The sequence below is a fragment of the Eschrichtius robustus genome, chromosome X (genome assembly GCF_028021215.1).
Source record: "Eschrichtius robustus isolate mEscRob2 chromosome X, mEscRob2.pri, whole genome shotgun sequence".
NCBI classification, from domain to species: domain Eukaryota; kingdom Metazoa; phylum Chordata; class Mammalia; order Artiodactyla; family Eschrichtiidae; genus Eschrichtius; species Eschrichtius robustus.
This window is the reverse complement of record NC_090845.1, coordinates 86,169,241-86,196,842: the sequence shown is the minus strand read 5'-3', so window position 1 is coordinate 86,196,842 and position 27,602 is coordinate 86,169,241. Positions and strand designations below refer to the sequence as shown.

The window sequence follows — 27,602 nt, the reverse complement described above, 5'->3', positions numbered from 1 at the left end:
CTTTTTTCTCCCCACTCCTCCAGAACAAACCCCTTCATGCTATCTTTTAGGTGCTTCGGTTTCCAAGCTAGTCCCATAAATTGGTGGTTGTCAACTTTTGTGACACATTAAAATCGCCCAAGTAACTTTTTTTTTAATTGAAGTACAGTTGATTACAATGTTGTGTTGGTTTGAGATGTACAGCAAAGTGATTCAGTTACACACATATTTCTTCTTTTTCAGATTATTTTCCATTATAGGCTATTATGAGATATTGAATACGGGTGCCCTGTGCTATACAGTAGGTGTTTGTTGTTTATCTATTTAATATATAGTAGTGTATATCTGAATTACTTTTAAAATATACTATTGCTCAGACTCTGACTCCACAGATTTGGATTTGATTGCTTCAGAGAGGAACTGAACATGGGCATTTTTTAGAAGTACCTCAAAGTGATTCCAGTGTGTAGCCAGGGCTGAGAACCAGTGTCACAAATGTTTGTTTTCTCCAGGGTTTTCCCTTTGCCCGCTGCTCTACTCATTTTCCCCAGATTATTTTACCTGCTCTCGTATTTTTAATTGTCACCTAAATGTTGATCGATGCCACCAAGATCCTAGAATTCACCCTCTAGTTATTGCTAAGAGGTAACCGAGCTAATGTTCCTGAGAACACTGAGTGGCTGGCCTGAGGATTATTTGATCCTTTTTGTCTCCTTCCCCACCTCCACCCCCACCAGCTAAACTCTCTGTATGAGCCACAAATGTCCTTCATTTTAACTTATGCAAACAGAACTTTGCATTATTAGATGGCTATGAATCACATACACACAACAGATAAGAAAGTGCTTTGTTAACTGTAAAACTCCAAGCATGCTAAAGTATTTTAAGTACATCGCATAGTATATGCTCAATAAATACAGTTGAATGAAGAGGGAAAAGTGTCCTATATTTGGAAGTAAAACCAGGCATAATTTATGATTGGCAACACCATTCAAGACCCTTGAAAGCATGCATCTAGAGTTTCCTGTCAGAATCTCTAGAAGAGATACAATTTATTTTCATTCTCTAACTCCCTTTCTTTCCTTCAAGTGCCAGCACTTAAGGAACAAGAGATAGTCTTCATTCTTTAATCCATTAAATCCTCCCTCTTGGCCCTCACCTTTCTACTGAAACTGCTCGGGAAAAGGACAGCTGTTACCTGCTAGTTGACAAACCCACTGGTCTATTTTCAGTCATCATTCTACTTACTTAACTTTCTGCAGGATGTGACCTTGCTGACTTTCTCCATTCTGAAATTCTCTCTAACCTCGGTCTTCCAGGCATCACTTTTTGCTGTTTCTCTTCTTCTCTTTCTGACTTTTTTTTTCTCAGTGCCCTTTGTTGATTCCTCTATTTTCCTCCTAAATACTGTAATTCCCAAAGGCACTAGTCTTGGCCTTTAGCTCTCATTGGACATACTCTTCCTGGGTGATCCCAAGGTTTCTATAATCATATACATGCAGATGTTCCCCAAATTATTGGTTATCTCCAGTCTCAACCCCGCTTGCTTTCGTGTGTGTGTGTGTGTGTGTGTGTGTGTGTGTGTGTGTGTGTGTGTGTTGGCTTTTTGTTGCAACAAACTTTTCATCATAACCACTGTTCCCTTCCATGTCTCCATTGCATGTATTTGCCACCATTCCCCCTGTTCTCCAGACAAACTACTATTCATCCTTCAAAACAGTTCAAATGCCATTTTCATCATGAAAATTTTCTTGAATTCTCCAGGCAGTTTATTCCTCTTTTAGCACTTTGTACATACTTATATCATAGCATTTACATTATGTATAATTCTGTCTTCCCCATGAGCCGCTGAGTTCTTGAGGGCAAGACCCATGCTTTATCCATCTTTGCCCTCCAGGGTCCTAGCACTGTTGCCTGGCCCCTACTATTTGATCAATAAATAGTTGGATGAATGCTGTATTTTTATTTGTTTATTTGTTTGCACAATGTCATTTTTTACTAAATTTGGACTGCACATTCCAATCTAATAACTGTACTATAGACAAAATGGGGTTTAGTTGGCTAATCTAAGATTCTAACACTTAGAAACAGAGACTGAGGAGGCTCAAGGGAAAGAACTCTTCCACAGGGAGAAAGAAGTAAATAGCTTAGAATGAATGACCAGCTTGACCTAGTAAAAATAATAAAAGAAAAACAAACACAAAACCCCAACAGACCCTGGTCATCAAAAAAGGAGGAGGATACTGAGTACTACATGGGCTTGTCTTTGGGCCTTGCTGTATGGGGCCAAATCCTACGGAGATCAAGAGGGCTGTAACTTAAACCTGAAAGCTGTTTTTCTAAAAATGTCTGTAAGACCTTCATGCTTAAGTAGTATATTATCTTGGTACATTGGTGGAGTGTCACACTAAAGGCAGAGAGGGGCATTTCTTCCCACTTTGCCACTGACCGCTCCCAGGCTCTGGCATCGTGAAGGCAGGAGAGTGCTGGTTGCTACAGCAAACAGCAGGCAGGGAAATGCATGGTATTATAGGTGAAAGCGAAGGAACAGTGGTTACTGTGAGGTAGAGAGGCCCAAGAAAATGTGGGTTTTGTTTTGCTACGAAAATACTTTTCCTAATACTTAGAGTTTGGTTTTTTTCCTCTGTTGAATATCATCGTTTCTTGTCTCCTCTCTGTTCTCAAATGGTAAATTATACCTTCTCATTCAGACTTTTATCTCGCTGATCTATAAAAGTAGGATCACGTGTCTCCAGAGTTTCTTCTGTTTTTTTTCAAATTTAGTTTTCTTGGTTGCCCTGAGTGGTTCTAAAACCAAAGTACATTTATTTTGTTTCCTGCTTTCATTTCTTCATAATGCTTTTCTTGTGTGTGTGTTTTTAATGTCTAGAACTATATATCAAAATCTAGTCAGAGCCAAAATAGCTAAGTTAGATATCTATCTATTGCCGAGAAGCCTGTTTATACTCACAGTGGGCAAAGAAGGAAGAGGTGGAGTTGGTTCAAAGAGAAGAAGGATGTTGGGCTTCCCTGGTGGCGCAGTGGTTGAGAGTCTGCCTGCCAATGCAGGGTACACGGGTTCGAGCCCTGGTCTGGGAAGATCCCACGTGCCGCGGAGCGACTAAGCCCGTGAGCCACAATTACTGAGCCTGCGCGTCTGGAGCCTGTGCTCCGCAAAGGGAGAGGCCGCGGTGGTGAGAGGCCTGCGCACCGCGATGAAGAGTGGCCCCCGCTTGCCGCAACTAGAGAAAGCCCTCGCACAGAAACGAAGACCCAACACAGCCATAAATAAATGAATGAATGAATGAATGAATGAATGAATGAAGCATGTTGTATCTATAGCTATTCCGAAAGAAAACAGATGTGGCATTGTGTATTAACACTTTAAGTGTGGTTTTTACTCCTGCAAGGTTTTTCGTCGTGTGCTTCTTTTTCCTCCAAAGCTTACCTTTGATCTTACAATGAGAAAGTCGGGAATACTGATGGGCAATTCTTTACAAAGTAGATTGTAAACATATGGGACTTATTACCTTAAGGGCCAACAAAGGCTGTAACAAAGAGGGTCCAGAAAGATTTGGCCAAATTTATAGATGATAAATCCATCCTAGATAATTAAGGAAAACTGAGATGCTCCTTTCGCAAACCAAACTTCTAGAAAGTGTAGTCCATATTCTAGGGAATATAAAGACGAGAGGGGAGGGGATGTGGGGAGTTACTCTATGTCCTGTGCTGCACAAGCACACGATTCCTATCTCATTATGGCACATATAAGATTGCATTGCATTTTTTAATTAAAAAATTTTTTTTTAATTGAAGTATAGTTGATTTGAAATGTTATGTTACTTTCTTGCACTACACTTGTATCACGTGGATTATATTCATGTTTTCCCAAATGGTATGTGAGCTCCTTGAGGCAAGAGCCCTGTTTGGTGTTGCATCCTCAGTACCTAATCCAGCACGTGATGCCCAGGGGGCATCCAATAGAATTGTTTCATTGTTGAATGAATACTACCTACCCCTAGAGCCTCACCATCTACTCACTGCTGAGTCCCTGCATTCTGGCTCCCAATTCCATTCCAATATTGAAAAGATGCTCTTAAAATGTCACTAGAAAGCTCCCAAATGGCAAATCATTGGTCTTTATCCTTTCTGATTCCACTGTAGCATATGTCATTATTGAAAATGCCCACCTTTTCTGCCTTCCTTTGCTTCTAGAATAATAATGTCTTGATTGGCCTCCTACATACCCAACTGCTCCTGGTCTATCTTCTCTGCTAGTTCTACTTTTAGCCCCAAAGGGGAGGCATTTTCAAGGTTCTGGTTTTGGATCTCTTTTTGCTTAATAATCTCTCTAATAATCTCTTCCATTTCCAAAGTATAACCAGAAATCTCACAAACTCCACCTCTTGTGATGAAATCTACACTCATATTTCCAAGAAACTTCTGGACAGCTTGACCTCAATGCTCTGCCACCACTTTCAGTTTCACTTGCCCAAAACTGAATTTGTCTTCTATCACTATTCCTTTTTCCTGATCTTAATAGTTTTCTCTCGTAACCCAACTGTCCTCCCAGCTAATCGAAGTCAAAACCCTAGGATTATCCTTGACTCCTGGCTACTCCTCTTCCCCTAAATTATCTCCTTTTGACTAAGAATTATTCATATGACTAAGGATATGACTAATTCATCACCTACATTCCTATAGATTAAATGTCCTAATATAGAGCTTTGATCATATTCTTCCACTGCTAAAAACAATATACCTCCATTGCCTAAAGAATGATATGCGAACACCTTAGTCTCTTATTCCAGCACTGTATGATAGGCTAACAACCCACTTTTCCAGAATTATCTCTATACTTTTACACTTTATATAACCTATTTTCTTACTAGCTGTACCATTTGCCATTCTCCCAAAGTGCTTTGCACTTTCTAAACTCTTTTAATGATGTTTCATTGGACTCAAATGCCCACTATCCCCACCTCCAATTCCTACTGCTGAAATCCATACTCATCCTTCAAAGCCTTTATCTCCATGATTTTTTTTCTGATATATCAATATGGTACAATATTTCCCTCCTCAGAACTCACACAGTATGTTATTAACACCTGGTGTATATAATGCCCCTTATCATCTGCCTTATCCTGTAGTCTTTCTGTCTTTTTTTATCTTTCCTATAAGACACAAGGGTCTTACAACGAAGGAAATCTTATCTTAATTATTTCTGCATCTGCCATCATGTCCAGCATAGTACCTTTCACAGAACAGAGGTCCAATGCATGAATAAATGTTTAGGGGCTCATTTCCTAAGCTCCGAGTTTGACACCAGCACAGCCGTAATCTGGGTAATTCAGCCAGTAGCAGCCATAGTGGCTACTTATTGCCTGTGCACGTTCTGATTGGCTGGGGCCCATGCTATACCAGTTATTAATATTTTCAATATCACTGCTGATACGATCGTCTCCCTTACAATGGTTTTGGTGCCCTTAACTGAAACAACACACTCAGCTGAATGGGCTGGAGGCAATATTTGGGAGCGCCTTCTGAGTTAACTAATATGAGTTCTTCTTGGGGAGGGGAACATCGGCTCACTGTGGAAGATTTGCAATGTCGGCAACTAATCATACCATTTATTAACATTTTGATCTTCTAATGAAGAATACAGACTCTCACCTGATTTTGTTTAAATATGCAACTGAAAACACTGCAATTAGAAGCACAATTGTAGGGCTCTGTGTTTTACATGCCGGGGTGTCCATCTGTAAGCAATGATAATGGGGTTGGCAAGCGGAGCAGTACCTCTTTGCTGTCTGTGGTTGACTCTGATTTCAGATTTTTTGGCTATTTCCTCTGATACGACTTTACTTGGAGAAAACAGCCTTCTTTATAATTTGATTTTTCTGCTTTTATCTCACCATGGTGAAGTAGAGGTTTCTGGACAGGAGCAAGGATGCTGGGGTTAAACAGTCAAAGTGTAGCAGTAGAAAGTCAATGGGATCTTGGAAAGGAACCGAATAAGGTGCCTAGGAAAGTGAAAACAAAAGGAGGCCAGCAGGAAAAGATGATCTTAGCTAAGAGAGGCAGAAACAGCGAGGAAATCTGGAAAAGCCCCCCCCCCCCCCCAGTTCTATCTCTTTTAGAAAGAGGGAAGCAGACGGGAGAGTTTTTGGCAGACTTGCTAACTCTGTGCCTGCCTTCCCCTCCCCGTCCCTTCAAGCACTTCTACTGATGTCCAAGATGCTTTACCAATCACTGCCACTGTCTGCCTTCTAGGTTCTTCTTACCGCTAGACATTTGCATTGGCTGCTGCCACTTGGAATGACTGCCAGGGCTAACTGGGCTGATATTTTTGACCCTACGTGTTCATGGAGGCCCTCCAACTACAAAGCAAAAGAGGTCCCAATTTAGATTACTTGGAATCAGTACTAAAAAATTATGCGGTTTGTGAATATATTCTCGGTGTTTCACAGTTGACAACACTATATTCCCTGGAGTACCAAACTCACAGAAACCCCATGGAATGATCTCTTTCTCTCAGTACAGTCTTTCCAGAGTCAGTATGAGGTGTGAGACTAGTCAGACAGGGGCCTTAGCAAATGTATTTTAAAAATAAATAGCCTAGAAAGATGATGGCAGTTCTTTTATGGCACAGAATAACATGCTTTTACTTATCAGCTGCTTAACAGAGAACAGAATTGATGGAAAAATTATTTCAGTTTGCTTCCACTGCCTATTAATGCTCTGATTGTTCAAGAAAGAGCAGGGAAGGTTTCTATTTTTCTTAAAAGGTGGCAGGGGCCTCTGGTAGCATGATAGAATATTCTCATTTTACAGGTAAAGATTGAGGACAGATTAGTAGTGCCCCTAACTTTCTGCCATGCAGCATTGCCATAAAAAATATGGACATATAAATATAGATGTTAAGTTTCTTTCCTGCAGTCTTCCACTCTTTCTGTAGGCCATCTGCAATGTCTTCAGCCACATAAAGCGGTCTTACACTCCAACCAAAACACTCTTGTCCTCTCAACCAAATCTAACCTTCAGGCTAAGGTACCCATCGGGATTCACTCAAATGTGAAAAAGATGAAATATACCTTATATTGTCTTCCACCATGAATTTCACCATTGCCAAAAGCTTTTCTGGACCATTCTGCTCCGGGCTCCATTTCTTTCACTGGTTTCTTGGAGTACAGTGGTTTTGAGAGGTACCAATTTCCATTTTAATAAAATGTGATCGTTTCTATTCTAAACACAGAATATTTTTGAATTGTAGGCTATTCACGGCAAATCTTACTAATCTAAATTAAGTAGAGTTTCCATGTTTACTATTAATTTTCCTTTTTTCATTTATGTCTCCGTATAGCTCTACAGCCCATGAAGAGAGCTTTTACAGTCAACACACCTAGTTTCTCCCTCTACTTCAAGAAAGATAGGAACTAAAAATATAAAAATTTCCTTAGAGGAGATGGATAGCTCAGCCTACTTGGATTATTCTGAGAGGAGCTATTATTTACTTCAGCCATAGGGTATGAAGAGGAAAGACAGACAACTTTCTGGGTCCACTTGAGTGAGGGAGGTTGTCCTGCTTCTCTTATGTTTTTTCTTCCTCCGAGATCAATTTTCATAGTGTGGCTTTGTTACTAATCAAACAAACACAAAAAGGGGGTTCCAACATTTTGGGACTTTTGGGGGTCTTGGATCATCTGTGCCTGTCCTCTCTTTAGTTAACATGGAGAATGGAGAATGGACTGCAAAGCCAAAGTGGCCTCTGGAAAGGAGCATTATCTCAGTTTCCTTACCTGTAAATAGCTAACGTGACATCATTAGGGCTAATTACTTGGAATGATTTAATTACATTTATGGTTTTAAACCATCTTCTACTCAAACCACATGTTCATAAAATCACAATTAAAAATATTTAATATGAAACACAGCAGGAATCCTTGCTTCTAAATTTTTTTTGCAAAGCCTACAGTTATTTGAAGATGCTTTGACCAAGTTGAAACTTGTGATCACGTAGATATAGAAGCCTGCTGAGATTTCACACATGAACTGAGATCAACTGTTTAAAAACATTTTTTTCATGAGAAAGGTTGTTTTTGTCTTTTGGGTTTTTTTTTTTTGGTACCTGGCTCTGAGCACTTACATTCTATAATACCATGTTAGCTGGAATGGCTCTTACCTGGATTCCTTGGAATCCTCTTTCTGCGGTCTCGGAATGCTGCACCTGATTGCAGGGCTTCTAGAAGATTATCCATCACGCCCGTCTCATCACCCTCTGGAGGAAGGGAGAAATTGGAATTAATCTTGGAGCAATTAAAGTTAAACTACAGGAAAATAAAGGGAAAAAACTCCTGTCAGATTTATATAATACCCCTAAATTAAAGACATATATCTGTTTTAACATAGTGGATCCTGTCAGTTTCTGGCACCACAGACTACTTTGCTTATTACGCACCATTAAGCAAAATTCATGCCAATCCCACCATTCTTTCAACTTAAAGACCTTGTCTTTTGTATTATTGATGACATGCTCAGTATGCAAATAAACAGTAGCTGATCAGCTACTGCTGCCTTCCTGTTCGGATTCCTATAAGATATTCCTAAGCAAGAAACCACTGACCCGGCTTAATGCAATCAACGTGCAGGGCGTGATTTGATGAAGCGGAGTTACACAAGGTTAAATACTGATTGTATTAATACCTTAAGCATTCAACCATCATCTGTGATTATCTTAAAAGACACCATTTGCAAAACACACCTGCATTCAGTTCCTATCTAATCCATATCCTGTACCCATTTTCAAATGCTGACATTGCAGAAGGCAAAGGTGACCACATCATCTGAAAGGCCACATTCTACATTTGAGAGACATTAGCCAGAGTCTCATCGCCCCTTTTAGAATGCTGTTGTGTTTCTAAACTTTTCCTATGAGCGGAGTACTCAGAGATGTTCACGGAAATTCCTAACGGAAACGTACATAAAACATTTCACGCTACTCTTACCTTTGACAATTCTGGCTGTCAAAAATACTTTTAAGATTTGCTAGAGCAAGGTGTCCATTGCCAGAAACTCTCTGCGAAGCTGTGGCTCATCCACAGTGAGCTGAGGACCCTCTTCTCAACAGGCCTCACTGATGAAAAGGACCCTCGCCACGTGGTTAATTTGAGTGGTAGCTAAGCGTGTGGGTCTGGGGTAGAGGACACTTGCAGGCAGGAGGGCTAAGAGAAGAAAAGGGGGGCAGTGAGGGAGAAGAAATTATTTCTGATGTTATTCCAAAGTGAAATTTAAATCCTACTTTGTTTAAAGAATTGACTGTGGGGTGTCAGATCACAGGAAGAAAAATATTTTCTTATGGGGCAAGAATAAGCTAAAACCTTTTTTGATTATGCTCTTCATTTGACTTGAGATTTCCTCAATGTTACAATCATTTATTCTTTTTAAAATGAGTTCTCTAGGACAGGATATTGAGTGAAAAAATAAAAGGAAACACAGAGGTTCTCAGGTATCATATTTGGTGAAAACGGGAAAAATAAAGGGAAAGTAGAACCCCAGTGACTAAACAGGGAAAGAGGATTGTGCACTTTTAGGAATATTAAGGCTGCAGACACATCTGAACCGTGACCTGCTCTTTACAATGGAAAGAAAAGAGGAAATGAAGGAAGTCTGGCGTGGCTGGAATGTATCTGGGAGAATTAAATTTTATGCAGTACGCACTTCACACTAGTTATATCTTTTTTTTTTTTTTGGCCGCACCACGTGGCTTGTGGGACCTTAGTTCTTCGACCAGGGCCCGGGCTGTACCCGGGCCTACAGCAGTGAAAGCGCTGAGTCTTAACCACTGGACCGCCAGGGAATTCCCATATTGGTTATATCTTATAATCCTCCCAACAACATACTGAAGCAGGAAATATCTCTGTGTTTCAGCTGGGTATACTGAAACTTAGAGAGTTTAAGCATCTTGCTCCAGATCGCACAGCTGGCATGTGGAGGGGCCCAGGTATGAACCCAGATCAATCTTTGCATGACAGCTAGAAGAAGACGAAATGAACTAGGCAAGTGATGGCCAGATGATGAAACATCACAATTCTGTTGTTAAAAAAGAGACAACAGGCCCAAAATGGAGTCACTTGTGCTAAGCCTCATATCACCAACCGGAGACTTAATACTTAACCTAACTGCAGTTTCAGTCTTTCCCAGGAATGTAATCTTAACCACTCAGTCTGGAGTTTCCTGGTCAACACTAGTAAGGAAATCTACCTGATAGACCCCCCCCCCCACTGTCCCACAAAGGAAGGTAACCTTGTCTGAACAAGCCACTCTTTGCTAGAAGAACTTCCTTGTCTTGCTTCCTTCTGCCTATAAAAGTCTTCCATTTTGTACAGCTCTTTGGAGCTCCTTTCTATTTACTAGATGAGATGCTGCCCAATTTATGATTCATTGAATAAATCCAATTAGCTCTTTAAAATTTACTCAGTTGAATTTGATTTTTTAACACGATGATACGGGTTTGAGCACTATCTTATAAGCCAGCACTCTCCAACAGATATATAATGCAGGCCACAAGTGTGAGCCACCTAAATAATTTTAAGTTTTCTAGTAGCCATATTTAAAAAATAAAATGAAAGTGGTGAAATGCATTTTAATATATTAATATTTAACTCAATATATACAAAAATTATATATTTTACATTCCTTTTATTAGAGCAAGTTTCAGAAACCTAACATGTTTTTATTTCAACATCCTTCACTTCAGATTAGCTACATTTCAAGCGCTCAACAGCTGTATGTGGCTCGTGGCTGCTGTATTGGGCAATGCAGCCATAAGCAATATGGGAAGTGACTTGATCAGATTCATACTTTAGAAAGACTTGTCAGACAGCACTGTGGAGGATGACTCTGGGGACGGCATGACAGAAGGGCAGGGAGATGTTTAGGAGTATAGTGTAATTGTCTAAGTAAGAGATAAAGAACTGAACTAAAGGGCTAGCAGAGTGAATAGAGAGGAGGGATATTTTAAAGGTATTAGTACATTCATTAGGACCTGGCTGGAAGGGTGAGATCAATGGGGAGAAAAAGCATCTAGAGGACAAGGGATAAACAGGTTAGAAAAAAAAATTTTTTTTTGAGGAATATCTAAGTAGAGAAATCCAGTAGGAAGTTGGAAATATGGGGAATTCCCTGGAGGTCCAGTGGTTAGGACTCTGTGCTTCCACTGCCAGGGGCACGGGTTCGATCCCTGGTCCAGGAACTAAGATGGAAATATGAATCTGGAACCCAGGAGTGAAGTCTGGGCTGGAGCTAAAGATGAGAGTACTGTTGGAAGATGGGTGAGATGACCCTGACATGTATGAGAAGGAGGGGCATAGGATGCAATTCCTGAGGATCTCAGTTTTTAGTAGGCAGTCAGGAGAAGCAGAACTGCAAAGAAGACACGGAAGGAATTTTTCGACACAGAAGTACAACCGGAGGAGAACAACGGTACAACTGAGTCTCAAGTATCCTCACAAAAACAGTCATTATAAAGACTATGGACTATGTAGAAAGATGAATATTTGTATACGAGTGACGAGAACAGAATACCAAAGAGTATTTGTGATTTTACATAAATAATATGCAAACATGAAAAAAATCTACAACAACATTATGGATGTCATTTCATTAAAATTCTTTAAAGCTATTATATTGTTTACGGACTAAAGAGATGAAAAGAACAAATATGACATAAAGTAGAGAGGAATTACAAATAAATCCCTTTGCTTAATTTAGTGGTTGCCATCTGAAAACACTTAAAAAAATGTTATGCCAGATCAGCTTCTCAACTTTTTTCTTCCATTATCGTTCCCTCCTCCCTTAACAGAGCCTTGTTAGATATCTTTTTCCTAATCCCCTCCACATTAATATTTACAGATATAACTATATATCTGCTTATGTATTGTGGTCCTTTGGAAGGTCACAAACCATTGTAATATCTAAGATTTTTCTCCTCCCACCTCTCCAAGAACCACTATTGATTCCCTTGGGGGTGATATTGCTCCTGCTGAGAAGGCATATGCTAGATGGTTCTGTTAAAAAAAAAAAAAAATCCAGGTCTTTGTAAACATCAGTAACGCCTTTAAGGAAAGAAATATAAGTTTTAGTCCACCATTACGTTTTCATTTGCTTCATGATAACTTTCAAAGGAACTGAGAAATTTTCATGAAATGTTTAACCTTAAGGAATAAAGCTTTTATGAATATATTAGAGATTTATATTTCAGTTAGTCTTCCTAAAACAAAATGAAAGCAAACATGATCATTTGAAAGTTATCCTTCACTTCAAATAAGTTTCAGTGCAATTTGGTCAGTGATTGAATTGTGTGAGGTTGACAGTTCACTTAGAATTTCCAAGTTCACAGAACCATTAATTCTTACTTAGATGTGATTAGCAGTGAGTAGCTGTTTGGATTTTTTTTTTTTTTTTTTTCTTTTTTTTGGTCTATGAGATCAAACTCAGGAAAAAAAAAATCTTTTAAGTGCTTTATTTTTCATTGAAAAAGAGAATAACCTTATTGAATTGTATACATAGAAAAATGCGTTTTCTTAAAACTTACAATACCTATTTTACTGAGTGAAAGAATATCAAGGAGAAATCGATAATGCTTTTTAGCCACTAAAACGGTAACATATGGGCATGTCTGAGAAATAACAATTCAGAGGCAACTTTCTAAGCTTTCATCCTGAAATTAGATCACAGACAGTATTAAGGAGCTAGAAGGGCTGCATGCAGTCCAGTGGGCTCTGTGTGAGCTACTTATCTTTGGGTAAAATGAAAGGCATGGCTTGTATCTTCTATTTCATATTTCCAACAGTGTTGGTCATTCAGTGGATCCTGAATGCCCACTGATTTCACCTTTCAGCATCAATGCATACCTGGGTTGTGTCGACTTAATTTCTCCAGAAGAGTTTGGAGATGCCACAGATTAAAATTAGCACTAGGTAAATTAACGATCTCTACTACACTTTTATGCAAGACTATTCCCCGATGGCTAGCACAAACTTATTTAGAGGGAATTCCCTATGGGTTTCTCACATTTCTGCACATTTTGTGGGCACAGGCATTGATGACCTTTGTTCCGGACTATCTTTTCAAGAATTTCTTATAGTCAACGGCCTTGAAGGCACAGTGTCTCCCTCCAGAGCAGAGGGTAGGTTTACTCTGAAGACAGATTATATCTCCCTCTCGGGCAGATGTCAGACAGGTTTGCTTTCAGTCTATTATAAAAGATTTGGGTTCTTTAAGCGTGGGTTCCTCAGACATAACACAAGCCCACTGTGTGCCTAGCATCCACCTGGGCCCACCTTGGCATCACCCTGTGGGAGTTGGAGGGCAAGGGAAAGCAATTCGAACATGAAGCTCACACTGCTTGCTGTGCTGTGGATAACAGTTCTTTGTCTCTGAACCAGGAATCTTGTGTCTTCTGCCAGCATCCCTGAAACTGTGGCAGCTGACTTGCTGGCATGCAAGAAGAGTAAAATCTCTGACCCTTTACAATTTTTGAAAACACTCTGAGCTCTTCTTCCTTTTTAATCAAACATTATTAATTAAATACCCCTTATTCCTCTAGGAACCTAAACATCTAGTGCCTTGGACTTTTCCATTAACTAACACCCAACTCTAGCTCATTATTCCTCAAAAATGACTAAAGTAAAACCAATACCATAAAAATCATTCCCTAAGATCCTTACAACCTGGTCATAATGGCTTCATTATTCACTACAATTGCCTCCTTGGATTCTCAATTATATAATTAAGGCTTTCTGGAAAAGTTGAGCCACTCAAAGTTGAAGCAGTTGCCATCAACCAATAAAAATGGCCCAAAAGTAAATAAAGGGAACCAAAAGAAGCAAAAGGCTTCTTAATGAGGGCAGGACCCTACCGCACAAAATAATACTTAGGTAGATTAAATAATTTAAAAAATAAAACTATGTTCTCCATGGGTTCAAACAGTAGGGGAGGGACTTCTCTGGTGGTGCAGTGGTTAAGAATCCGCCTGCCAATGCAGAGGACATGGGTTTGATCCCCGGTCGGGGAAGATCCCACATGCTGCGGAGCAACTAAGCCCGGGCACCACAACTACTGAGCCTGCGCTCTGGAGCCCATGAGCCACAACTACTGAGCTTGCGTGCCACAACTACTGAAGCCTGCGCGCCCTAGAGCCTGTGCGCCCCAACTACTGAAGCCTGCGCACTCTAGGGCCCGCATGCCGCAACTACTGAGCCCACGTTCTGCAACTACTGAAGCCTGTGCACCTATAGCCCATGCTCCGCAACAAGAGAAGCCACCTCAATGAGAAGCCCATGCACCACAACAAAGACCCAACGCAGCCCAAAAATAAATAAAAAATAATAATAAAAAAAAGCATAGCCAAAAAAAAAGAGTAGGGAAGGCTCATGGAAGAATTAGGGTTTAACTTAAGCCCCTGAAAAAAATTAACATTTAAAACGTTGAATAGTGACCAGTTTAAAGAGAGTAAAATCTAGATTTTTATAAAAAATTAAAAAACAATTTAATTTATTTAACCATAAGTTTGTTTTCTATGTCTGTGAGTCTACTTCTGTTTTATAAATAAGTTCATTTGTATCATTATTTTTTTGATTCCACATATAATCGATATCATATGATATTTGTCTTTCTCTGTCTGGCTTACTTCACTTAGTATGATAATCGCTAGGTCCATCCATGTTGTTGCAAATGGCATTATTTCATTCTTTTTTATGGCTGACTCTTGGCTATTGTAAATAGTGCTGCAACGAACACTGGGGTGCACGTATCTTTTAGAGTTTTCTCCAGATATATGCCCAGTAGTGGGATTGCTGGGTCATATAGTAATTCTATTTTTAGTTTTTTAAGGAACCTCCATACTGTTCTCTATAATGGCTGCACCAAGTTACATTCCCACCAACAGTGTAGGAGGGTTCCTTTTTCTCCACACCCTCTCCAGCATTTATTATCTGTAGACTTTTTGATGATGGCCATTCTGACCGGTGTGAGGTGGTACCTCATTGCAGTTTCGTAAAGTCTAGATTTATTAACTCCTCGTGTACATGCATATGCTTACTTGCTCACTTTCTCTGTGTGTGTGCATGTGTCTGTGTACAAATTTACAAATATTGTAATGCACAGATCTTGTGTGCAGCTTGATGAATTCTGACAAGTACCTAAACCCATGTAACCACCACCACAATGAAGCTACTGAATGTTTCCATCATCCTCAGAAAGTTCCCTCTTGCCTCTACCACTCAAAAGCAACCTCTGCTCTAATTTCTATCACCATATATTAGTTTTGCCTGTTCATATCATGTAATGTTAAGAGGGTAAAATGTGTTGAGGTGGTTTTGAATCAGCGTGGCTACCTGAAATCAAATATGCATGGAGTACATGATAAACCATGAGGAGAGCATCAGAGCAAAGTTCTAAAGGGCCTCGGGTATCAAAGTAAGAAGTCTGAATGTGATGAAAGGGCCTCTAAAGAGCCATTGGTAGATCTTCAGCAAGGTAATGACATGATAAAGGTGACATTTTAGATCAGCCTCACAGTATTATGCAAAATAGACCAGAGTGGGTGAGAAATTCTGCAAAGAATACAATTGAATTTGCAGTGACAAATATTTTTCTGTATATAACCCTGGGCAAAGTACGATAGTCAATTTTGGCATTATTGGCAAAAGACTGAATAGGACAATAAAACTGGTTTTGTGAGCAAGGTCATAAGCAGTGGTAAATGGAAGCTGACAGCATAAGAAGGCAGTGATAAGTGGAGGGCAAGAAAAATCAGTGTTAGATTCAATCTTTTTCACACTATCTATTACGGGCCAGATTAAGACCCTGCTGCAAGATGTATGGATTTGTAGATGACACAAAATTAGAAGACCGCTCACTTATCAAAAAAGAGGGAAACAAAATTCCTTCTCTGGGATCTGAAAAAAATGAAGGCCTGGGGCTGACAAATAGCTCTTATAATTCAACACAATAAGAGGTAAGACATGACAAAAACCTGAACAACTTCTACTGCAGTCCACAAGCATCTAGAAAGCCTCTACCTGATGGGAGGTTTTTGTTAGTTTGCAGTTCAACTGGAAGTGAGTGAAGAATGGAGATAACGGTGACTTGAAAAACCAACAGATGGTAACTAAGATGAAGTAATTTAGGGCCATGAAAAGTGTTTAAAAAAAATCAAGATATTATTCCACAGAGATTAAAAGAGGGCATAAATAGAATGTATAAAGTTCTAAGGGAAATAATGAAGGCAGATGCTCCTGTTCAAAAGAAGAAAACTTTCAAGAGGGAAAAGAGGACAGAGGAGCTTAGAAGAAATTACCAGAAACCACAGGATGAGCTAGGGGCAGACTAGTAATTCCATTACGCAGCAGTTGAAGATTTGCAAAACAAAACAGAAAAACATCACGCTCCCAGGTTGAGGCCTTGCACAGTGGTATGCACCAAAAAGCAAAATTAATCTCAGAGCAATTAAAGTTAAAACTATAGGGGAAAATGTTGGTTAGAGAGTTCATTCATTCTGTTATCTCATCTCCTTGCCAGAACAGAAAATGAACAGTTTCCTATCGTGAAGGGAATTACCAGATTCAGATAAACTTCATAGTGAATACTACTCTTCCTTACCACTTTTAATTGAAGGTTAATGTTATAGGTACATTTTGTCATGAAATAAATATTGTACTAGAGGGTCACAAGCTAATGGATATTCCACTCCAGAGTGATGAATGGTAAAGGATAAAGTGATTTCTCCCCAAATATCTACATGGTAGGTGTCACCTCAAAGTTTGTCACAGTAGCTAAATTGGTGAGTTAACTTTCCCTAATGTATTTGCATTTTAAAGAGTTGCCTGTTAACACACTTGAATGGATTTCTACTGGTGGTCTCAGTGAAGGAACTTTTATGGCCAGAGGCACCTTTTGGGCAGTCCACCTGCGGTAAGACAGCTTGATAGTAAATGGTAGTTAAAAAGTAATGTTTATGCATATTCATTTTTCCCCCAGTTACCTATATGCTAGAAGATTGGGAGAAGAAAATTACACTCTATAAATAAGCAAATACCCAATAAACCTGAATGTTAACGCTTACCAGAACCACTGTTGATGCCTCTGGTAAAATATCTCACATTCGATATTTTAAATAATTAATATTTCAAAGATACCTTTGAAATACTGCGTGTCTTATCAGAATCAATCATTTACTAAGGGCACGGAACACTTGTGAAGGGAGAACTAAGCAAAAACAAACTTGGAAAAAGAATAAATTCAAAACCATCCACCAAAGTAAATCTCAGTGACTTTCTGAAAAGATAAAACACAGATGTTTTTGGACATAGGAATAGTAATAATGTCTGCCATTTATTGAGAGCTTACTATATGTCAGGCCCTGTTCTAAGGGACGCTGGATCCCTACGCCGACCTATTTTTCAGGTAACGAAACTGAGGCATATTTGAGTAAAGTAACTCACTCAAGGTCGCAAGGTTGGGAGGTGACAGAACCAGCCTTAGACCCTCAGGAGCATGTCTCTAGAGCAGAGGTTGGCAAATTATAGCCCCAGTGGTCAAATCCAGCCTAACACCTGTGTTTGTACAGCCCACACATCATAAGAATGGTTTTCACATATTAAATGCTTTTTCTTTTAAAACTAAAAGAAGAATAATCTTTCATGCCTTATGAAAATTTCCCAAAATTCAAATTTCAGTCCCTAACTTTTATTGGAACATAGCCATACTCATTCATGATGTATTGCTCTATGGCTGCTTTCAAGCTACAACAGCAGAGTTGAGTAGTTGTAACGGAGATTTTTGGTCTTCGAGGCCTAAAATATTTACTATCTGGCCCTTTGTAGAAAAAGTTTGCTGACCCCTGCTCTAGAGCACACACTGTCAACATCAACATCATGCTACATACAGACACCTGTGTAACTCACAATCTGTCTCTGAGGTGCCGAAGGAGCTTGGCAACCTCCACGTCAGTGAAACAGGGGCTCATCATGGGTGGAAGGTGGGAGAGAATGTGCGAAGTCGATGTCGGCCTACTTGAAATTGAGATGCTTCCTTTTAGAGGGCCAAAGCCAAGAATGAGACAGAATCATTCATGAAGCAACAATTATACATTCACTTCTATGTGGATTTACATTTAAGAATCCTTGAAGTTAGTTCCAAAAGAACAGTTACAAAAAGAGAAGAGAGGGTTTTTTTTCCAAAGGCCAGCGGGAGACCTGCTTTCCAAGTTTTGATTTCCTGTCTGAGAACCAGCCTCTGACTGACGTGGAGTAAATTCAGCTCCGTTACAGGAGACCTAGCTCCTTACCTCTGGACTTCAACTGGATGGCCATATCAGAACATGATACCATGCAATAAACCTAACCATCTTCATAAGAAATATGAACACAACCCTAGTGGTGGAGAGAAGAAAATGGATAGTTTGAGCTTCCAGAGCACCATGATGAGGTCAAATGTATACTTTTATCTTCCTTGGTGCCAAGCATAGGCACCAGCTAAGGGAGGGATGGAAGTAACTTTTGAAGAACGGCTGTCATGAGAGTCCTGTCAGGTAGTTTTAACAAATGTCACACACCACAGCTACAGTGGCAGCCTACCACCAGGTATAAAAATGTACGAGAGGGAATTGGCACTCTTAGTTGCTGACGGTTGGAGTACAGGAAACAAGTGCACAATTCATCTGTGGCTAGGCCATCTTTTGAATTCTTCTTCCTCTCTCCAGTCAGAAAGGCAATGACAACTTCACTCCACTTTTGCACAGGAACTTAACTGTTGGTTATATATTTTTAAAGTGCAAGGAGTCTTGTGTGTATGTGTGTGTGTGTGCGTGTGCGTGTGTGTGTGTGTGTGTGTGTGTCTTTCTGATCATGTCATTTTTTTGAATGCCCCGAGAGTGAATATTGCTGCAAACCGATTTGTTCTTATTACAGCTACCACTTTCAAATTGAGGAGCATATATCTTGTTTTAACATGATATTATACACTTTTGCTTTTTTCAAAAAGCAAAAAGCAGTATGAAAAAAGGCATGTATAACCAACTAGTTTATTGAACAGTCTCAACTCAGTAAAGGAACAAACATAAAATTGGTTTTCATTTTTTTCAGCATTGTTCTTAGACATACAATGTCAAGTCTCGCTTTCACGTCCCTTAATGACATCTTGGGAAGATTCTACAATTTTCTGGTTGTAATTTAAATACTGATCGTATGTTTGCTTCAAGATGTTTCCTTCCCCCGCTGTTGGTTAGTCTTTTGGACCCAGGGGCCCGAAGGGGAGAATGGGTGGCATAACCTGTTTGCCCACTCACTCCCCCAGCCTCTCTCATGGAAAAATTTGACCCCCAGTGGGCTGGGGCGGGGAGGAAGAAAAAGGAAGACAGGGAATGTTATAATCCTCTTGATGAACGTGTTAGGTGGGCTTACAAGAGACAAAGGTGGGGATTTAGTGTAAGGATGTATGCAGAAGTAGAAGGAATAGGAAACAGGCTTCAGCAGCTACATGGTCAGGTGTGACTCACAAAGAAGTGAAACACCATTCAAGATACAACCTTAAAGGGAAGGGGTGTGGGGGAGGGAAGGATTGGGAGTTTGGGATTAGCAGATGCAAACTATTATATATAGGATGAATAAATAACAAGGTCTTATTGTATAGCACAGGGAACTATATTCAATATCTTGTAATAACCTATATTGGAAAAGAATCTGAAAAAGAATATATATATATGTATAACTGAGTCACTTTGCTGTACAGCAGAAATTAACACATTGTAAATCAACTATACTTCAATTAAAAAATTTAAAAAAATATATAACTTTGACTCTAAGCCTCCAGCTACAATAGCCCTAGTCATCCATTAATGTTATTACTTCAGTACTTTGATGTCCATTCTCACCTACCATGTGAACCTACTCTTAGTATTTGTTATTATTTTCTCTTCTGCTATTTCTGAACTATTTCCCCAGCTTTGTGTCTTTGAGTCCAAACTCCCCAAGAAAAAGAATCAAACTGATTCAACCAGGACAGACCAGCCTTTGGGGGAAGAGTGTTCATGACAGGCTATTTCTTACGAAATAGAAAAGCCTACAGATGGCTGTCCTTGGGTCAAGAATCAATCTCTGCCCATTTTGAAGGTAGGGGAGGAATGCGTGGCACAAAGCATGGTCAGCATTGCTTAAGAAGCTGCCGATTGCCACATGCCTCAGAAAAGGAGCTGAAGGTATGCACTCCTGATATGCATTATCATAACTCAATAGTGTAATTTACATTGATGTTTCAAAATGGGAGAGGGAAGGATTTACCTTTAAGCCTTGATCTAAATCCCTCAATAATTCCTTAAGAGGAGTTCAATAATCTGCTCCAGGAGAGAGCCAGTCTGACTCTGAGCATGGCTGGCTTCCTTCTCGATCAACTAGAACGTGTTTGTACTTCTAGCAGTCTCATTCCTGTCTCCTGATGGAATTGAAACAAGTTGCTGAAAAATAATTATTTAGAAAGCAGAATGAAGTGTCACTGGACAGTCTGTGGCCTTTCTTTCTTGGGTTCGGGGAAGTGATCTCAGTTTCAAGGTTTCCAGTTCTCTTCTATGATGGAGATGCCTTAATTCACAACCTCACTATTTACCTGCATTCCCATTTCAAGGATGAACCATTAGCTACGCCCGAACAATGTTATTTATAAAATTTCCTATCATCTCAGACTCAGTGTGTCTCAGACGGATGGAATCACCCACAGATTTCCCCGCCTAATCACACCCCTAATGACTTCTTATCCCAATTTTCTCATATTTGATTATTCTCCAGGCTTAGAACCTTTGAATGGTCTCTAGTATTTTTTCTTCATTTCCAAAGTCAAATAGTGACTAAGCTATAGCACATCTTCACAGGCAATACAGAGTCTCCTCCCCTAGTGTAACACTTATCCCTTAACCTGGATTACCTATATGAATCAACTTGCTGAATTTTGTTTCTAGTCTCTCCTATCACTAAACTATAACTTTAATCACATTATCCTCTTTTCCAAGATTCAATGCTCATCTGATCCAATCCAAATTCCAAAGGTCTCACTAATTATTTCCAGATTTTTCTTTGGCTCCTCCAACCACACCAGCCAAGCTACCTCTCCTTATCATCTTCTACAGATCCTAAGTGTTCACACCTATATGTCTTCCCCCATGTTCCTAATTTAAGAAATAAAAGATTAATGTAAATTCTAAAGAAAAAAGCAAACAACAACAAAAAAAGATAGATACTTTATACTTTCAAGTTTAAATGGATATAGCTTTTAGGAAGATAATTAAAGTGAATACACTTCAGCTTACCAGATCTATTCCAGGGGTCAAATTCCTAGAGTGAGTGCTTTGGAAACATAAATGGCCTAAATTCAGGTAATTTAGGCAATTTACACAGATACACATTAACAATATCCTGTTCTATTAAATAATAAAATTTAGATAGACCTTAATTATATGCTTTACTAAATAAAAGGAAGTTGGTCGCCAATAGAAAAAATTTAATTTCAAAATAAATAAATAAATAACTCCCTAAGGCAGATACTCATAGTAAATTTAACATACTGCTACTACCATTTAATTGAATTCAACCTTTAAATTAAAAAAGAAGACATATTAAAAGTAATATGGTAATTGTATATTAGGTGGTATTGCCTTTTGGTGTTTCAAACAATCAAGGCAACAGTGATTTGATTAACCTCTTCATTACTTTATAATGTTCATCAGGGAAAAAAATTCCCCTCCAAGTTCAAATTTTCTAAAATTGAAACCCACAGAGCTCCTAACAACGCAGGGCAATAAAGCACAGGGTGCTTCATTAGAGGAAGTCTGTAATTACAGATTACTGAGTAAATAATATGGATGCCATTGAATTACACGGGGGTCGATCAGTTAGTAGAAAATGGCATAAAATTACAAAATTAGGCACCAATACCTCAGAGATATAATTATGTCAGTTTCTGAACATTATGTAGTTCTTTCAAAATAAAGTCATAAGGACTTCCCCTGGTGGCACAGTGGGTAAGAATCCGCCTGCCAATGCAGAGGACACGGGTTCCAGCCCTGGTCTGGGAAGATCCCACATGCCGCAGAGCAACTAAGCCTGCGCACCACAACTACTGAGCCTGCGCTCTAGAGCCCGCGAGGCACAACTACTGAGCCTGCGTGCCACAGCTACTGAAGCCCATGCGCCTAGAGCCCGTGCTCCACAACAAGAGAAGCCACCTTAATGAGAAGCCTGCGCACCTCATGGAAGAGTAGCCCCCGCTTGCCGCAACTAGAGAAAGCCCACGTGCAGCAACGAAGACCCAACGCAGCCAAAAATAAATAAATTTATTAAAAAAAAAGGCATAGATGATAATTATGCTTAACTTAAATAACCCACTGCAAGCTGGTAAAACCAGAGAAGACACTGGCATTTAAACATTGTCATTCCTTGGAGCTTAACTTCATAAGCGCTTTATTTTGACATGTCTACTTGATTTTTACTTTTACATTCAAAAACTTCCATGGTTTATATCATATACTATTTTATGAAGTAACTATATCACTATCTAGCTACTGTTGGGTAACTACTGTTTGTAAATATTGTTATTTTTTTATTAAAATGTATAGAGCTCTGTTCAGAGACGAGACTTGCAAACAGGCACTAAATTTCTTACTTGGGATTAAATAGAAAAGGTTTACAATTTCATTGTTTCAGCCATCTCTCCTCTTGGGACAGTAGGCTCCCAAGAAGAAAGCAAGGAGGACTTAGACACAGTATGCTTCAATCATACCCCCAGCACATTCCTTATTTAGCATTTAATTCACTCTTTCAAGCTATCAACACATGACCACTGGGCACTTAGTAGTGGATAGCGCTGTACAAAACAGGGAACTGTAATGCATCCTCCTAAGACGCATTTCCGCAAAGAGGTCAATTATGTATTTCTTCTACTATGTAGTCTAATTTGGAAATTAAGAGAATTTTTGGCTAATAAAGAGCCTTGCCGATCAAACTGAATACAAATGAAATATTCTGAAAATCTCTACTTGTTTAACGTATATCTGAAGAACAGAAAGAAAAATACTGTAGATTTTTTGGCTCTTAGAACATGAATTTAATAGAACACCCTAATTTTTACATTATAATTTGGGCATGGCTCAAGTGTTTGCAGAAGCCAAGATTCTACCATTTAGAAAAGCAAGTTATTTTTGTATAGTCCGTGTATTGATAAATTACCTCAGATAAGTACGCTATAAAGGGAAGAACTGCTGATTTTATTAAATAAAGGATATTAAAACGACTGTTTATTTTGCCTGTCCACTGAACAGTAATAATTTTTAATATTCTTAATTATGTTCCCTCTTTTAGATAAGTAAAAAAAATTCAAAACCAAATATCTGTTACTCTTCAAAAATGGGGTTACAAAGTGGTATCTGCCCAAAGGGTAGAGACTGAGGAAGTCACTAAACACTCCTTGGCAAAGATTTAGGACCAGGTACTATTTCGTTCTTTTTATGATTTGCTCACCTCAACTTATCAGTGAAATCTTTGCATACTATCTGATTTCATTCGACTCTTTATTTCCTATTTATAGCCTATATCAAGGGGGAAAATTGCAGTCCACAAAGAAATGATAAGGACTATTTTTTACTCAGCACTTCCGTGGCAGCTGGTGATTTTTAGTATAAGGGAAATTTATCCTCATCCTTTAGAAGGAATATACAACGTATGCTCTTATGACGTATGGAATCCTGGGTCTTAGAGAAGACTAGGATTTTCCACTTCAGGAAAAGGAAGGAAAAAAATGCACCATCATTTCTTTAAAGCAAGTACCTGCCTCGTGAGGCTTTAAAAATGCCGTTATATTTGTTTTAGTAACTAAGCATTCACACTAGCACTGTCTTGAACAAAGAAGTATACTTAGAGAATCTATTCAGTGCTGAAATCTTATATCTATCCAGTCTAGAGGAAGCTATTTTAAGGTACATCCTGAACTGGGGAGTAAAGTGAGGAAGAGGTCACTTCCACCTCAGAGTCAAATTGGGAGAAGTCAACATGTGCTGGATGGATTAATCATCCTCATGTAAGAGGTGATTTGGAAATAGGTGGCTAAGGAAACCCTGTCAACATCCAGCTCCATCCAAGAAATGACAATGTCTCTTAATCTCATTAGAATGACAGAGTTTGAGTTTCACACACAACAAAAAGTGGCTAAGTCACCACTGTAAAGCAATTATACTCCAATAAAGATGTTAAAAAAAAAAAGAGTGGTTGGGTAATAGGAGAATATTACCTTTCTGTTTGGGGAATTATGTGTTTTTCATTAGTTTGAACCATGTGAGGCTGCCATTTTTATAGGCCAAAAAGTAGTTAAAGAGTAACAGTTTCATATGGTTCAAACTGCTATTTAGGGATACAGTGAAGTCATTTGAATTATTACCAACTCTCTGAAAAAAATATTTCTAAACAGAAGAGGGAAGACTGTACAATGCAGAAGGCACTGATGCAGAAGACAATGATGATATGCATTTTAAAATATTTTCTAAAATGCAGAACTTGAAAAGCACAGTCTTTCCAATAGTCCCTATTTTCCATAACTCCAACTTCCATGTTCTAACTCTGTATGAGTCATCAATACAAAATCAAGACAAGCCCGTGCTCGGCACACAGTCAACACGTCCTCTGAGCTATTATGTTCATGATGGTGACGTTGCTGACTTTTCACTGAGGTCAATCATTTGCGCTTCTTTCCCTAAAGCTTAGGATGGTTTTGCAAAATCTCCCAGAACTCTGTCCCTTGCCCCTACTCCAGCATTGGGATGCAAGGCAGCTTATCTTGTCATTTTCATGAAACATCTTTGAGGTATGATTTCACTGGGGAGAGATTTAGAAATCAAAGCTTAAGTGGGGCTGTGAAAGTTAAGTTATCCAGTACTGAGCAAAACACAATCTCTAGAACTCATTTTTTCCCCGTGGCAAGCATTAATGAATGTCAAGCCTTTATAGATTAGTTAATATACTTAGAGATACAGAATGCATGTTTGTTTTGCCAAAACCTTGATACAGCCAGTACCTCACTGAGAACTGAAGAAATAAATCCACTCGTTATAGTATTTTTCAAGGAAAAATTCACCAGTATTTGCAAAAAAAGTCAAATTTATTTTTTTTCTATTGTAATCACATGAAATAATGACAACTGCCTCAACATTATGTAGAATACCAATATGTCTGCTACATTTGCAATTTCTTATTAATTGTAATTTTATTTTTGTGTATTAGAATTTGTCAGATAGGAAAACCAACCAACCAACGCAGTTCAACCAACATCTAATTACATTTTTCATGCCCTTTGTCATTTTAGTGAGTTTCTTGTAAGAGAACGCCAGCATGACTTTTATTAATGTCAGAAAATGCATTTTTTCCTTTTGATAAAAGAAGAAAGGACGTTTCACATTCAAAATTCAATTTTTTCTCCTAACATTTCCAATATGACATAAACATATGGTAAATAAAATTATTCTAATAAACATTAGAGCCAGTGGACCAGTAAGAGAAACTCTGAGCATGCTGTGAATATATTGAATACTAAAGAGCATTTGCAATACAAAAATCATTGAACTTTTAAGAAAAACTGAATAATTCAATAGTTTTTCATTAAAAAAGAAAGAAACGCACATAACAATAATTATTAACCAGGATATGTCTACATATCAGAAAGGGCTGACAAATGGACAAATGTGATGACAAAGTTTTCAAGAGTTTTACATGGTGGAATATACTGGTTAGAAGAGTCTGCTTTCCTCCACGAGAATATAATTAAGGTTAGTTTTCGAAATAAAGCACTTTGCCTAAAGTAAGGGAATAAGACACATCAAATAATTTCAATAAAAAGAAAAGAATAATGATTGCATTCAAGAACAATGGAACTTGTGGGGAATATAAGTGCATTGGTGTTCCCCAGACATCCCTCACTATATAAGGATTATTGGTGCTACTACAGTTTCCTTCTCCTGGGACATTTAGAAACATGCTGTCTAACCATTTGTCTTACAGAGTTACATACGGATATACCTTGAGGCAGGGAACTGGCCTGGATAATCTAGAGAGCATCTTCATGTTTTATGAAAACCAAATCACAGAAAACAAATTCAAAGGATGGATATTACTCTAAGTGAACTCAGCATCAAGTGCAAACAGACCCAAAGACAATGCTGCGGAATGAAATCCTATGCCTTACACTACGCTACTTATACAGAAATGTGGTATAAACTATCTGTAGATGTGATACCTTAAGCCACTGGGGATTTAAAAAAAGAAATAGGAATCTCTTCAGAAAAATATGTGAGAAATTTGAAGCTGTTTACTCAGAGTATATAAAGTATTCATCAGAGGAAAATGTTCAAACCTACTTTAAGACAGATGAGAACTATTCCTTAATATATCAGAAGAGGGCCGAAGAAGATTGTTTCTTGACAGAAGTTCTCATGGGAAAAGCTCCCTTTTTTATTTGCTACAGAGATCATGCTGGAATTGATGGGAAAAGAAGAGACATTTTGAAATAAATAAAAGAGGTCACTTGCAGGAAAAGACTTTTTTTAAAAAGTGGATTCTTGTTAAGAGATTCCCACTTTTATTCAAGTTAAAATGTTCATTTTGTTCCATGAACAAAGGCATGTGGATTTTACTTCTTACATTCACTGTACACTTAGGCAAAACACAGGGGCTTCCTGGGTATGTGACCCGTGCAGTCGCACAGGGTCTTGGGCTCAGAAGGGCCCCATACTTGCTTTAATGCTCTGCTGCTGCCGTCTTGAAATTCTGAATAATCTTTGAACAAGAGGCGCAGATTTTCATCTTGCAGTTGGCCCCACAAATTATGTACCCAGTGCTGGTAAAAATAAAACCCATCTGTAATGTAATAAACTATTTTGATTGTACATTTTTCATAAATTTCTTATTAGTATTTGAAAAAGATTACAAGGTCTTCAGAATGATATAGTACTGACTACTCCTGATAATTTCTTCATGCTATTTTCTTTTTATTTATTTATTTATTTATCTATTTATTTTTTTCCTTTTTAAAAATTTATTTATTTATTTATTTATTTATTTATTTATTGTCTGTGTTGGGTCTTCGTTGCTGTGCGCAGGCTTTCTCTAGTTGTGGCGAGCAGGGGCTACTCTTCACTGCGGTGCACGGGCTTCTCCTTGCGGTGGCTTCTCTTGTTGAGAAGCAGGGGCTCTAGGTGCATGAGCTTCACTGGTTGCAGCACTTGGGCTCAGTAGTTGTGGCTCACGGGCTTAGCTGCTCCGCGGCATGTGGGTTCTTCCCGGGCCAGGGCTCGAACCTGTGTCCCCTGCATTGGCAGGCGGACTCTTAACCACTGCGCCACCAGGGAAGTCCCCATGCCATTTTCTTTAACATTCATAAAATCATATCAAAGAAAAATTTCCCAGTGGTCAAGTCACTTCCTTTAGAGGCTACACTAACTTTTTCAATCCACTCAAGTGTGATTTAGTAAGTAAATAGTCTCAATGCTCTAATTATCATTGAAAAGAAATGTTTGGCTGTTGAAAATAAAATCG

The 27,602-nt window shown here is 38.8% G+C and overlaps 1 protein-coding gene across 2 annotated transcripts in view; it reads right to left on the bottom strand.

Annotated features, from left to right (window-relative positions):
* The window catches only part of DIAPH2 (diaphanous related formin 2), an 859,779-nt gene that overhangs the window by 148,682 nt on the left and 683,495 nt on the right, over window positions 1-27,602 (bottom strand). For both annotated transcript variants that reach the window (XM_068532463.1, XM_068532464.1), the window contains one exon: window positions 8,162-8,257. In XM_068532463.1, the coding sequence (XP_068388564.1) occupies window positions 8,162-8,257 (96 nt within the window). The remainder of the gene's footprint in view (window positions 1-8,161; window positions 8,258-27,602) is intronic.